The sequence below is a fragment of the Colossoma macropomum genome, unplaced genomic scaffold (genome assembly GCF_904425465.1).
Source record: "Colossoma macropomum unplaced genomic scaffold, Colossoma_macropomum, whole genome shotgun sequence".
NCBI lineage: Eukaryota > Metazoa > Chordata > Actinopteri > Characiformes > Serrasalmidae > Colossoma > Colossoma macropomum.
The window spans coordinates 11584350-11599219 of record NW_023494790.1 but is presented as its reverse complement, the minus strand read 5'-3'; the positions used below and the strand labels follow the sequence as shown (position 1 = coordinate 11599219).

Below are 14870 nucleotides of genomic sequence, written 5' to 3'. Positions count from 1 at the left end.
GCCACGGTGCCGTCCCTCGCTTCACTCCTTCCCTCCAGAGACGTTAGCCTCGCCAGCAATTAGCATGGAGGATCGCGGGAGTGTGTGTGTGTGTGCATGTGAGGGAGTGTGTGAGCGAGCGAGACGGCGAGTGAGAACAAATGTAAATCCAGGCCACACTAAAAGGAGAAAAGAAAAGAAACCCCCTCTCTAACTGTCACCTCCTTTCAAAACGCCACGCTAACTTCAGTGACGGCTCGCTAGTCGCCAGCGCCGTTTGTTAAAGAACTTTCCCGGCTTTCTGACGGGTACCGGGTTTCCCGCCACAGGACTGAAAGGCTTTAAGAGAAATATAATGAGGCTGAGCGAGTGCCACTTAAGCAGGGAAGAAGAACTAGAAGGAATCACTCTCTTCTCTAGTCAAAGATAGCACAGGCCTGCTGTTGGAGCTAACTAGCGTGTCCTTGATTGATTGCCAGGAGAATAAATAATCCCCCAAATAGCTCCTTTACTCACAGCGGCGCCGAATGCAAGAACTGAAGCAAGATCTCTTCCAATAATGATGCTAAAACAAGAGCGCTGGAATTGACGCTTCATTTTAAACATTCCTTATATAATCTAGCGTGAAGCGCCGGTTAAGTGCCTGCTAAACATAGCAGCATTAGCTATTAAGGCGTTATCCTAATGTGTTAAATCACTATCTGACGATAAGGCAGGTATGATTTTTTTCTTTCTGGGTGTGAATGAACATACCTTTAGACGTGGAAAGAAGCAGACGTTCATGAAAGTGTGGACGAACTCGAGGTCTTTGTCTATATAAAGTGCCGCGATGAAAGCTGTGGAAACAAGAAGGAAAGATGAGCTAATTTTTGGAATTAAACACAGCAGATAACAGTCGTACCATCACCTATTTTTTTTTAGAAACAACACCCTTATAGGTCCACTCACTGGCCACTTTATCAGAAACCCCTCCCTTATACTTCCACTCACTGGCCACTTTATTAGAAACCCCACCCTTACACTTCCACTCACTGGCCACTTTATTAGAAACCCCTCCCTTATACTTCCACTCACTGGCCACTTTATTAGAAACCCCTCCCTTATACTTCCACTCACTGGCCACTTTATTAGAAACCCCACCCTCATACTTCCACTCACTGGCCACTTCATTAGAAACCCCTCCCTTATACTTCCACTCACTGGCCACTTCATTAGAAACCCCTCCCTTATACTTCCACTCACTGGCCACTTCATTAGAAACCCCTCCCTTATACCTATTTTAGGCCATGAATCAAGTAATAACATAGCAAATCAATTGTCAATGTGAAACAATTTAGTCTTGTTCAGTCAACCAGAATATTTTTCCTTGCCGAAATCTTGAAGATGATATTAAACTGAATCGTTCTTTCATTCCGGGTGACTCTTAGGTTTGAGAACACTCCTTCATATCTGCATGTGAACCCTGGAGAACAGCAGCCTCTTGTCTCTTCGACTCATTCTCTCCCTCTCCCCCTGAGCACGGCCCTCCACAAAGGAGACTAAACGCATTTGTCGTTCGTGTCATGTCCATATGTCAGCCATCTCTCTTTTTTCCTCCCCTTTCTCTTTTTTTCCTTCGAAGGCGTCCGCTTGCTGAAATATTCAGGTCGAGTGGGAGAGATGTCATTTTTCTCACAGCGCTGTAGCTCCAGGGCATCGCAGCCTTTCCGCTGGACTCGCACAGCCTCACCCCTCCACACATACCCCTCCGCTCGCCCTGCCTCATTTCTGCGGTGGTCTCTGGCCTTTCAGGAGTAATGTGAGATGAAAAGAATGTGTGTGAGTCCCAGGACCCTCTGGGCTGGTCAGTAAGTGTGTGTGTGGGTGAAATCTCAATGCGTGAGGAAGTGTGTGTGGCTGCATTTCTCATTTCTTCCCGTGAAGTAGATTGTGTTTCTGTATGATGTAATTAAATTAAAGCAGAATTCCACTGATTTATTTTTATTTCTGCATAATTATGTTGTTAAGGTCTAAACAAGGTCATTCATATTGGTTTGATGCTCCGTTCTAGAGCAACCTTCGGAGTCAGAATTGTTCACAGTGGTGGTGAGTGGAACCAGACGTCTGAAGAGTTTAACGCCTCTAAAAACGATTACAGAAATGATTACAAACACATTTCCTCGTGTCTGAGACATTGTTTTGACAGATTTGATGGATAGTCTTGATAAGGTTTTGGTCTAAGCTGTATTTTTAAAGCATCCATTCATGGCGGCGAGGGTGTTATGTCGAGTGCAATATTAGTTAACATTATGTTAAATTTGTATGCATGCAAAAGACCCCACTGTTAGAATGGTGTGTTTTTTCGGTAATGGAAGTACAGGGAGATTCACTCGAAAGAGGCCCCGAATATTCTGTTGTAACTCCAGTTAGGATGAAGCAATCTGAACCAAAAAAATACACTACATACCTTGACATATGTGTAATTGATTGCATTACAGGCGATGCTGTAAGCGATCTCCGTTTTCTGCCAGACACATGAAGGGGTACGGGCGTATGCACTTGGAAGTTGCAAAGGGAGGTTAAACGTCGCGACGGCTGTCCGGCACCTCCCTCATTGTTCCGACGCAGGAGCATCTCGGCTTTTCGAAGCTCCATGTACTGAAGAGCACATTGCACGTTGTTTCGTCCTAGCGAGAGTTACTACAGAATATTTGGGGCCTCTTTCGTGTGAATCTCCCTGTATTAAGTAGTTAAAATCGTAACTATTACTAAAAAGTAAACCAGCAGTGAAAAATGTACTCGTTACCTGTAATAATGAGTAAAATAAAACAAAAAAACCCCAAAAATAGTAGTTTTCAAAAATATTAAAACTAAATTGAAACTCTAGAAATTTAAAGCAAACAGTCCTAGAAAGAAAAAAACATTCATTTTCGTGTTTTTTTAAATGTATTAGGGATAGTCTAGTGCAGGAGTAGGAAACCCAAATGTTAAGAAGAGACATTTTGTCTATTTAACAAAAATCAAACCTTGGGACCCACAACACTGTGTCCATTTTATCATATTGGCTGTAAATGTGTCTCAGTATGCGCTAATGTGTTTGTAGAGGCCAACAATTTAATATAAATAAGGCTTTAGCTCAGCTATAGCCATTTTTCTCACATCTCCAACAGGAAACTTTTCTGCAAAAGTAGAACAGTTTCTTGTAAAATGTCTCTCAACGTTTGATTTTTTGCGAGGTTGAAGTCGCTTCTCATTTGCCAGCTTCTTGTTCAAATTTTCTTGTTCCACCTTAAATGATGCCTGAGGTGCCAGAATGTATCTACTTCAGTATTTAAGGTGGAGCGGGAAAATCTGAACAAGATGCTGGCGAACAAGAAGCTGACTATAGCTTCACGACTTTATTATTTGAAAGTTTCCTGTTGCAGATTAAACATATCAGATGACCAGCTGGAGTGATGATAAATGCAAATGAGTCAATTTGTCTCCAGATTATCGATGTTCGTCTTAAATCTTTCTCTTTGCTTTTTTCGTTAGTGACTAGCTACGCGAGACTTGTCAGCGTTGCTACTTGGTCATCTGATACGTTTAATCTGATACGTTTAAAGAACACAGTTCTTTTGAGTAATGTAATAGTGATGTCTTTGTTTACATGTGTACAGTAACACAAACAAACAAACAAACAAAACAACAACTTGTTCTGTGTCCTACTGGGTAGTTGTGGTAAACCTGCAACTGTGTAAATGTTGGCATGGCCACCGCAAAAGACAGTGATCATCAAAGGAGTCATGGGCTGGAGGTTAGGGAACCAGCCCCGTGACCAGAAGGTCGCTGGTTCGATCCCCTCGGCTAACAGTCCATGACTGAAGTGCCCTTGAGCAAGGCACCTAACCCCCAACTGCCCCCGGGATAGGGCTGCAAACCGCTCTGGGCAAGTTTGCTCACTGCCCCTTAGTGTGTGTGTTCACTAGTGTTCATGTATGTGGGTGTCTCACTGCACGGATGGGTTAAATGCGGAGGTCTAATTCCACATTGTGCAAACACAGTTGGCTGATGGTTCTGAATTCAATTCAAAGGAGAGCATTTTTGGTTCCTCAAGGTGGGCAAAAAAAGACAACAGCATGCAAGAACTCACCACCTTTGCACTTTATACTGTATTATAAGAATGCAAGACGAATTACACTGTATAATAATTTCATTCGCATTGGAGGACTTTACTTTTTTTTCTTTCTTTTTTACCTGGGGCATAGCTACAGGGGGGCCTGGCTTCCAACTGAAGGGGCCTAGGTCCCCCCAGGCTCCCCCCATAGTTACACCCTAGACACACACAGAAATAAAGTTAGGGATTTCTAATAAAGTGACTGGTGAGGGAATCTAGCGCTCAATAATGTTAAAACCTAAACCTGACCTTCAAACTGGTTAACATAAAAGGTCATGGGGAGCCTTTTAACCAAGTTAAAAAATCCCACACAAGGTATAAACGTGCACTTACACTCCAGCAGATCAGCTAGCGTTTTGGTCCGCAGAGCCACAGGCCTCTTGGTTTTGTCGTTGGTGATGGCGTACTCCTGCATGCCCAGTTCTTCTGCCACTTTAGCCTGAGTCCTGTTGTTCACCAAAGAGCTCCGCAGCAGCTGTGGAACACAGAAATCAACTCCTCTCATTACAATGCATGAGAATTTTACCTGACTTGACTTTATTCCAATTAGTGATGCATGACTGGCATCTGCCAGGATAGGAATCAGCAGACTTTTGCTCCAAACAAGCGATCGGCAACCAGCCAATTAATTATTTTGATTTTGGCTGGTCTGTGCTGCAGTTTTATTATATAAAATATGCTGTGAGTCAGGAAAGTGTGCTTGAATGCTGCTGCTACACCTGTACTAAAATGTTGCAGTATAATTATGCACAACTCATTGTGGTAAGTAGCCTGCTACCTCTTACTTTCGAAGTAGCACTTTAATAGATTCATGTCATTTAAACAGACAACTGATTTTTCAATTATTCATTTTAAATGACAGGCTAGAATGTTTTATGCATTCATTTTGCCTTCACAGTGAGCTTCAGGCCATATTGCTACATACTACATACTGCTGCACCCCTTTTGTGACAAGAAACTTGAATCAGCCATAAAAGTCATGACCGGTGCACCCTAATTCTGATTAAAGCTCAACTTAGCTACTTTAATTATTATTATATGAATGCACAATCACTGAATTTGCTGACTTTTACAGCAACAGCCCATTTTATATTTTATTCTCTCTATATATTCACTGACTGGCCACTTCATCCAAGTCCACCTCCTTGTTTCAACACTCACTGTGTATTTTATCGGCTCCACTATATAGGTGCACTTTGTAGTTCTACAATTACACACTGTGGTCCATCTGTTTCTCTGCACACTCTGATAGCTCCTTTTACCCTGTTCTTCAGTGGTCAGGACCCTAATGGACCCTCACAGAGTAGGTAATATTACGGTGGTGGATCATTCTCAGCACTGCAGTATCACTGATGTGGTGGTGGTATGTTAGTGTGTGTTGCACTGGTCTGAGTGGATCAGACACAGCAGTGCTGCTGGAGTTTTTAAACACCTCAGTGTCACTGCTGGACTGAGAATAGTCCACCAACCAAAAATATCCAGCCAACTGCGTCCTGTTACCACTGAGGAAAGACTAAAGGATGGCCCGTCACAAACTGTGCAGCAACAGATGAGCTACTGTCTCTGACTTTACATCTACAAGGTGGACGAACAAGGTAGGAGTGTCTAATAGAGTGGACAGTGTTTAAAACTCTGTTTCTGATCCACTCAGACCAGCATAACACACACTAACACACCACCACCATGTCAGGGTCACTGCAGTGCTGAGAATGAGCCACTATTGAAATAATACCAACTCTGTGGTGGTCCTGTAGGGTCCTGACCATTAAAAAGGGGGCTAGATGGACAGATGGACTACAGTCTGTAATTGTAGAACTACAAAGTGCTCCTGTATGCTCAGTGGAGCTTACAAAATGGACAGTAAGTGTAGAAACAAGGAGGTGTACCTCATTGGCTATCTTTGCATTGTTACTGGGCAGTTATTTTCAGCCATACAAGACCAGACTCCTCTCTCTTTGAATGGGAAGAGACCAAAATGCTCACTTCTAAAACCTGACCAAAAGCCTGAGGGGGGCTTTCCCCATTCAAGCCTTTAACAGCAAGCCAATTGGCTCATTTTATTGGAGGGCGGGACTTTCTCCGTCAGCAGATGCCATGATGAGCGTTACAAGCTTGTCCATTCATATTTCAACAAGTGACCTGTCTCCTCACATATAATGTCTCTAATTTAACTCCGTAAATAAACAGAATTACGCAGTAAAATTTGCAGATAAATGCCATATTTAAGTTTGCTCCCTGTAGAGGATGTGTTAACCTATCTTCACTTAGAAAACCAACAAAATGTGGCTTTTACTTCGATCAGTCTTAAAAGGACAAGAACAAAAACAGGTCATAAACAGATGTCATGTAAAAATGGATGATGACTGTTTTTGGTACCTAAACCCACAAACTTTGTAAGTGGACATCAGGGGAAGAGATAAGATCCTAGGATATGGGGTCTGCACTGAGATGAAATATCACAACAGCTGCAGTACTTTTACTGAAGTATGGATTTTCAGTACTCTTTCCCCCTTTTAGGCCATAACTCAGGCCGAAACGCCGTGTCTGCACGCATGCACTAACTCACTCCAAGCACTAAAGTGGGTTAAAGGCAACACAAATAACATTCAAAACACTCACAGAATCAAAATGTCATAAAAGAAAAAGTGAAATGTTCAGTGGACTGCCGGAAATGGACTTGCGTTGGAGACTGAAGGACTTAAGAGGCCATGCTAAATGTTTTAGCGAACTGCATCCTCTTTGCTACACTACACTACTAAATATTGGATTCATACAAATGAAAATGTTCTTCTGTAATTTAAAAAAAGCTCTCTCTAGGAAAGAGGAAAAAGCTAGAATGGCTGGACAAGCCACAGAGGGGAATTCCACCAACTTTACAAAGTTTGCGCATAATTCAGTGGTTGAGATGCAAACAGTCTCGCAGGCTGGTTTGATACGAAAAAGTACATTGCAGACTGATTTCTTTATAGTGGCGGTGATGGGAACCAGGGGTCGCCATTTACTATCCAAAACTACCAGTGAACCTACACGTGTCTTCTGAGTTTTTATAAGTAATGTTAAAATGTTTATTTGAAAAAAATACTTTTCTTTGAGTACTGTATCTTCTTTTGAACTTCCTGTCCTGCGTGACCTCTCCAACATATTAATTTTAGGCCACAACTGGATATCGGAACTATCATAAAACAGTGAGTGCGTTTACATGCACTTAATAATCTGATAAGTGCAGAAAATCAGATTTTGTCAGTAACCCAATCAACATGTTTATATGCACTTGAGTAATTAGATAATGTGAAACTCCGGGTCTACGTGAGTCAGACAATAATCGGACTTCTGCTTTGCAACCAGCCAATAAACTCACTGCGCCACTTTACTTGAAAACATGAACTTACATCATCTTAGAAGATGAATAATACTTAAATCCATCATTTCATCAAGCATGTATTTGGTTTGTGTCGCTCCAAAAGTGTTTCGCTGCATCTCGTGGCAACGCTGCTCGCTTATTTCTGGTCTGTTTTAGCACATGAGCAGACAGAGAAATCCGAAAGATATCAGAGTAAGAGCTTACATCACTGAGAAGTCTGATTACTGCGCTAAAATCCAGCTCTGTTTATTGGATTTCATAATCTGATTTCTAGACCTAACTCTGATCTAAGAAATCGGAGTGTGCTGGTTATGTGACCATTTGAATAATCAGATAACTGCAGAAATTCAATTAAGATCAGATTATTAAGTGGATGTAAACACACTCAATGTCTCAGACATTAAACAGTGTATCTGTAACAATTACTTGTAATAACTTTGTGATGTAGCTTTTAGAGGCTTTGGGCCAGAATTATAACACTCAGGGGTAACAGTGCTACTCCATGCAAAATATGCGTCATGGTAAATATAAGCGATTCATATAGTTGTGGTGATTAGCGCACCAGTGTCTTTTTAACTGCTGTATTTTCAGCTGTGTCCTAAGCAAGAGCCAATCAAAATCCACATTCAAATGAGGTCATAAATGTTATCACCCCAAGCGAAGCTGTTTGGTTGCCTTAATGAATAAGAGAAAAAAATGAAAACAAAGAAAAACAGAGAAGCACAATGTTTAGAACCAGAGCTACGCATTTTAAGGGAAGAACTGCTGACAAATAATATTAAATTGTTTGGTAAAAGATAAAAGATAAAAAATAAACAGAAAAAGATACAAGAGACAACTGGAGAACGTATCGCTGCTTGTATCTCCGTTTTTCAGTTCTTGACAGTTTGAAAATGCCAGCTGACTTGGAAACAATTCTGGTTCCATAGACTAATGTTAAAAGTAAAGTATGATTTCTTCTTCTGCTGTAAAGTTATCATTTTGGAGATATGAGGTTTTGCTCCGACAGCAGCGATATACTCACAGTAGCAAGTGGAACACAAACTGCTTTCGACTGATAAAAGCCAAGGCAGGACAAAAATAAATGAATGTAAAAGAGAAAGCATCCACATGTTAGCCGGAGCCCCAGCACACAGGCACCGCAAACTATTTCACTTTATATCAAGAAACTAAGTTGTCTTTAGAAGAAAATGTTGTTGATATTAGGGGAAAAAAAGACATGTATGAAACATTCAATTGTAACAATTTTGGGCATGTGGCAATTTTCTGAGAAACAATTAAAAATGAAACTGACATGCTGATATTCTAATTACCGTTTTAGCTTTTATTTCCTATTTTCCTTAGTTTCAGAAATTATGTTTGCAACTAGTTAAATATAGACTAGTACAAATTCAGTTTTGAAAAAAATGATTTTCAATACTAAATAGTCATTTCCACATGTGTACATTGATGTCCTAAATCAAAAAATACCATTAAAAGTTGAAACTGTTATCAATAAAATCAATGCAGACATAATTAGAATCTCAACATTAAAATCAAATTACTCTTCATTTCTTTGGATTACTTTCAACACACAGGAGGAGGGTTCACTAAACGGAATCTGTCACAGGAAGATGGGGCTTTTATAAGTACAGCGCCAGGTGAAAGCGTGAGAGGAATCTGTAAATAAAATCTTCCTCTGTAACACCTAAATTTGCACTTCTTACTGCGAGAGTTTATGACAATCTGAAATCTTCCCTGTGAACTCCTCTAACAGCAGTTAACGTTTGTCATGATGTTCAGTCCAAACAGGTAAAAATGTGTTTTTTAATATTGCTGCTGTCAGATCAAAAGCTCATATCTCCAAAACAGTAACTTTACAGGAAAATGAAAAAACATACTTTACTTTCAATGTAAGTCAATGGAACCAGAGTTTTTTCCAAGTCATTTTGGGTCATTTCTTTTGGTCCATTCATCATGAAATTTATACACAATGTAAAGGGCAACAGACATTTTCAAATGTTCAAAAAGTTTTTGTTTCCAAGAGCAGCGATACAGAGGTTAATCACCCGAGCGGTCAAAGTGCATAAGTTGTTGATTGCTTGCATGTGTGACCAAGCATGTTAGGAAACATGTTAGAAACTATAATTCAATCCATGTCAGCTTCTTACCAGGGAAAATGGCCATTAGGGCGGTTCAGGTGTTATTTTTGCAGTATTGTGTCATGTTATGAATCATTACCGTCATGCAAGCAATAAATCTCACATGTAATCCATGTTTATGTTTTAACAAATGTATTAACTCTGTGATATTTGCGCTTAAATGTTTTAGTCTTATGAATCTGTCCCATCAAACTCTTCAGACGTCTAGTTCCTATCACCACCACTGTGAACAAATCTGATTAGTGCCTCTGGATCGGCACATTTAACATCAAACCACTCTGAGTGGCTTCGTTTACATCTTAAACGTTAAACTGTTCAGAAATTTGGGTGGAATTCCCCTTTAACATGGAGCATCACTGTAACCACACGTGCACACGTGTTGAATAAGTGCTTTCCATTTCTGATCTAAAGCAATCGGCCATAAGACGGTACTCAGCTATGATTTCCCTGTGGGTCGATGTTGGCTTTTATACTTCTGATGTCACTTCCCCTCCATCTTGGAGAGAGCCAGCCGTCCGCTGGAATCAAAATCTAGCCGCAAATGGCTTTTACTTAGCCTCTCTTAGTCAGGACTGCTGGGTGCGCTGCCAAAAGGGAGAAGGAAAGAGGAGCGGAGTGGAGAGAGAGGAACTCTGAAGCGACACTGAACGCCAGTCCACGAGGACACGGGGAGGAAAAACAGCATGAATAATGCGCTTAGACAAACTGACTCTTTAAGCTACAGTAAGACAGAGCACCAGGGTTCCATCGCACTGCTGCACTAGCCGGGGTCTGTTTCGGAACTGACCTCTGCTGGCTCCGCCCACAGAAGCACTGATTTGTAGCTAAGTGCAAAGTCTGACAAGCTTTAGAGAACCAGGGCTCTAAACACTTAAAAAAATGGTTCTTTAGTAAAGACAACAGTTCTTTTTAGAACCATGAGTTCTATATAGAATCATTTCAGGAGAATGTGGTGTATATGGTTCTATATTGCACAGAAAGGGTTCTGCGTCTCTTACGATGTCAAGCTTGTAACAACAGAAGAACCCTTTTTTGGTGCTATATATGTTCCATATAGCACAGAAAGGGTTCCGCTACTTATCTGATGTCAAGCTTGTAACAATAGAAGAACCCTTTTTGGTGCTATATATATGGTTATACATAGCACAGATAGGGTTCTGTGACTCTTACGACGTCAAGCTTGTAACAACAAAAGAACCCTTTTTGGTGCTATATATATGTTCCATATAGCACAGAAAGGGTTCTGCTACTCTTACGATGTCAAGCATGTAATGAGAGGAGAACCCGTTATGGTGCAATATATATATGGTTCTATATACTCTATCTGAAGCACCATTTAAGCATGAAATGGTTCTACATAGAACTCATGGTTCTAAATAGAACCACTGTTTTTGCTAAAGAGCCCTTTGAAGGACCATAATTTGTAAGTGTGGTATGCGCAAGGAGCAGCGGAGCTGCTGATTTGCAATGTCTCAACCGATTATGTAGTCATATTTTTACTGATGATGTAACACCTTATTACATAATTGGGAATTTACTACATTTTCAGGGTAAATGTGCGATACCTTATTACATCACTGTGAATTTGTAATATTCATAAAGTGATATTCCCTTTCTTTTTAATTTGCATTTATGCAACTAAAAATCTTATAAAATATTACATATATTATATATAAGATGCATTCCATCATGGCAGAATTTATTACATTATTTATTTGTTTTTGAACAAGTGCAAAATTTATTACATTTTTGGACTTTAATACGTTATTGGGAACTTCAAAGCACCATTTACAATGAAAGATATACATTTTGGAGCAAGATGCTGCCTTCTAGATGACATCTTTTTTTAGGGGACGTCCATGCTTATTTCAACATGACACAGCCAAGAATCAGATTGGACTTTCTGTCTCTCACTGAAACTGTGTAGTACATCATGAAGTATATTATGAAATAATGATGACAAAGACTTGTGTAAGTGAAGAAACAAAAACTAAGAAAAAATTACTTTACCTTAAGAAGGTTAGGTAGGCACTAATACATAAAACGTCTCCCCCTAACCTTACTCATTAATTCATTCATTATTACTGTAGTTTTAAAACAAACCTTGAACATTGATGTCTGTTGTAAATCGGGTGTGTTTGTCGTTGTTTTAATCATACTGTCTCGTGACACTCGTATCATGATACGTGTCTTTTCGTGAAGTTGCTGACAAGATCAAGCCTCACCTTTAAGGGGTACCGAAACAAGATCTTTCAGTCATTTAACATGAATTCTGTCCTGTTCTTGCACTTCCCTTCATTTCATATGTGTTCCTGTCTTTTATCTACTGAACACAAAGTGTGTCTCTGTATCAGCAGTTCTTATAAAGTGTGGCCTGCAAGTCCATTCACTGGACAGCCATTTCTTATTGTAACGTCTTTGTAATAATGTCATCATATCTACATCAACATAAAACTGATTTTGCATTTGAGACCTTAACATCAAGGTGGACCTTCGTTTTGAGGCTGTGAGACATTTGACATGGTCCGAAAAACTTCCACGAAATCCGACCTGTTGCAACTGACTTTTAATTATTATTATTGGTTTGGCTTTACAGACCAAACCATACTTTAGTGTTTTTTTTCTTTCTCCTGACTTAGTAACGCAACTTTCCATTTTTACAAGAAAATAATAGTTCAGCTTTAATTAGAAAGTAGACTAAAACTGAATGATATATAATATTGCTAAGCTGTCTAATGTGGAATTTGGAAAACTGTCAATGCTACTGAATGAAGTGTTTATTCTGGCATCTTACTTACCTGCCTTATTACCCCACTTATTGGACTGTTACCTCACTGATCCCTTTCTCTGCCATTATACACCCTTTTAACTGCTACTGCACTCAGCACTTTAACTTTAGACCCATACTTTGCACAATGTAAGGTTTACAGGTATGACTGTGTGTGTGTTTGAGTGAGTGATGGTAGGAATGCATGTTTTATTTTATTTTGTTATATTTATTCACTTCATGTAAATGTCTGTCTGGTACTGTGCACTGTGAGCTCCTGTAACCAAAACCAAATTCCTTGTATGCGTAAGCAAACCTAGCCAATAAAGCTTGATTCTGATTCTGAAGTGTTTGGGTGGCGAAAGAGCCAACTGATTTAAGTAAGTGCGCAGGTTGTTCCCACTTCATTTTCATTCACCCCTACAATCTTTATAAAACAAAAAACAAGATGTTTCTGCTACATAAGAGGGCTTTTTAGCTGCTGGTTGATTTTGTTTAGCAACCGTTTTGGCAGCCAGTTTACCTCCAGCATGGGAAACCAACATACCTGCCTTTAATTTGACTGGCTGATAATCATGGGCAGTTCACTGCACATATGCAGCTGAGCATGGTTTCTGTTCCTGTGATGCTGCTAGGCAGTGTGAGGTGAAACAAACTCTTTTCGAAAGTCTGAAAAGTTGTGAGAATCACACTTATTGCTGTGAGAATGTAGCAAAGGCAACAGTCTCTAACTATCCATCCTTAACTAAACCATAAGACTTAACAGCTACACAAGTTTGTTATTTCAGGTTAGCTAGGCCTCTTGAACATGTGCAATGGGTCAAGCAGGCTAATCTTCTCTTCCTACCCTTTTAAAACAGTAGCATTTGATTTTTCCAGTGGTAGACATCATTAAAAACAATTTGCATGTTTATATTCACACAATGAGTACACACAAAGTATCTCAAGTCAAAATTGCTTCTAAATCAAAATTCAGTTCACATTTGTTTAAAGTTTTACAAGGAGCAAACCCTAAGAACACTACGGCTATGTTTACGGCACGGCACAGCAGGTAAAAGTGGCCCAAATCTGATTTTTCTCAACAAATCCGATTTTTTTTTGTTTGGCTGTTCACATTATCTTTTAAATGTGACCTGTATGCGACATCAGTCTGAACAGATCAGCTCCTAAACCGACCCACATGCGCAAAAGAACAATGCTTCAATGCTTGTCCAGAGGAAAACAGTCACGACAGCCAGCGAACGCCAGTCGCTCCCGCAGCTTTCAGTTTCGTCTTCGCCAGCATCACAGGAGCGATTATGAAGTTCCAATTGTTGACAGCTGGACTCATCACCCACAATGTGTTTGAGTTTGCTGTAAAAAGGGCACGTTATTCGGCCTCGGCCACTTCTTTGGTTCGTGTCCTCGGATTATTTAAACTTTGCTTTCAGACTTTAACTGTTCTTTGATCTGCAGCCTCGCTCTCCTACTGCCATATTCGGCCATTTCTTTTGAAACCTCTTCGAACACGGAGCGGTTTGGATAAGTCTCTTCTAATTTTGTGGTATAGAAACATCAGCCTAAATGTTTGAGGTCTCAGCAGCGCAAAATTATGACGAATTTCGAGTTGGACTGACGTAAAAGTAGCATGAATTCCGATCTGACTGTTCAGACTGAGTCGCATTATCGCATATCAGATACGTATTGGATTTCAGTACCACATATGATTCAATGCATTTTTTTGCTGTTCACACTGACACACAGACACACATCTGTGTCACGTATGAAGAGAAAAATCGGATTTGGGCCATTTTTACCTCCTGGGTGAACAAAACCTGTGTAATGTAATGGCTTACGCATTCACTTTGCATAATGCTAACTGATGGGGTATAAAGTTGCAGTTCCTGTTAGCTACATTAGCTTTGTAAACCTCAATATGCAAACTTCTGGCCAAACATGTCTTAGCTAATTAGCTACATGTGAGATAAGGGGGGGGGAAAACTGTAGGCCTAAATTAGATTTTTCACCAAATTATTCCACTGAGTGTACAAACCCCAGCTGATGCCATAAAAAGCTCGTTATCAAAGACAAAGAGTGAACAATGTTGCGCCTTGTTCTTCACAATAGCACTACAACAACAGCCTGATTGTATCATGTGTCCTGTTCTCCCTCTCCGGCGGTACAGACTCTTCCGTAATAGAAAGAAGAAAGAACGAGAGAAGAGAGCAGGAAACCTCGAAGTAAAAAATGAAACAAATGCTTCCTTGGGGAATGATGGAGAGATGAAAGAAACTGTGTGAAGTGGGGGGGGTGAAGGGGAGGAAGATGATGTTGGGAAAGTGTTTACATCATCTGATGATCTATCTGCTCTCAGAAAGACGTTTGTGTTTAGACAGTGTCAGGACAGAAGGTCATACACAAGCAACATGTGTATTACAGGTCACACACAAGTATCTATTTGAATTCGTAATAATGATATGACCCATATGTAATAACATATATATTACA

At 40.1% G+C, this 14870-nt stretch overlaps 1 protein-coding gene across 4 annotated transcripts in view; it reads right to left on the bottom strand.

Annotated features, from left to right (window-relative positions):
- The window catches only part of drosha (drosha ribonuclease III), a 231618-nt gene that overhangs the window by 45596 nt on the left and 171152 nt on the right, over positions 1 to 14870 (bottom strand). For all 4 annotated transcript variants that reach the window (XM_036572116.1, XM_036572118.1, XM_036572114.1 and 1 more), the window contains 2 exons: positions 4448 to 4589; positions 733 to 815 (listed from right to left, as the gene is read on the bottom strand). In XM_036572116.1, the coding sequence (XP_036428009.1) occupies positions 733 to 815; positions 4448 to 4589 (225 nt within the window). The remainder of the gene's footprint in view (positions 1 to 732; positions 816 to 4447; positions 4590 to 14870) is intronic.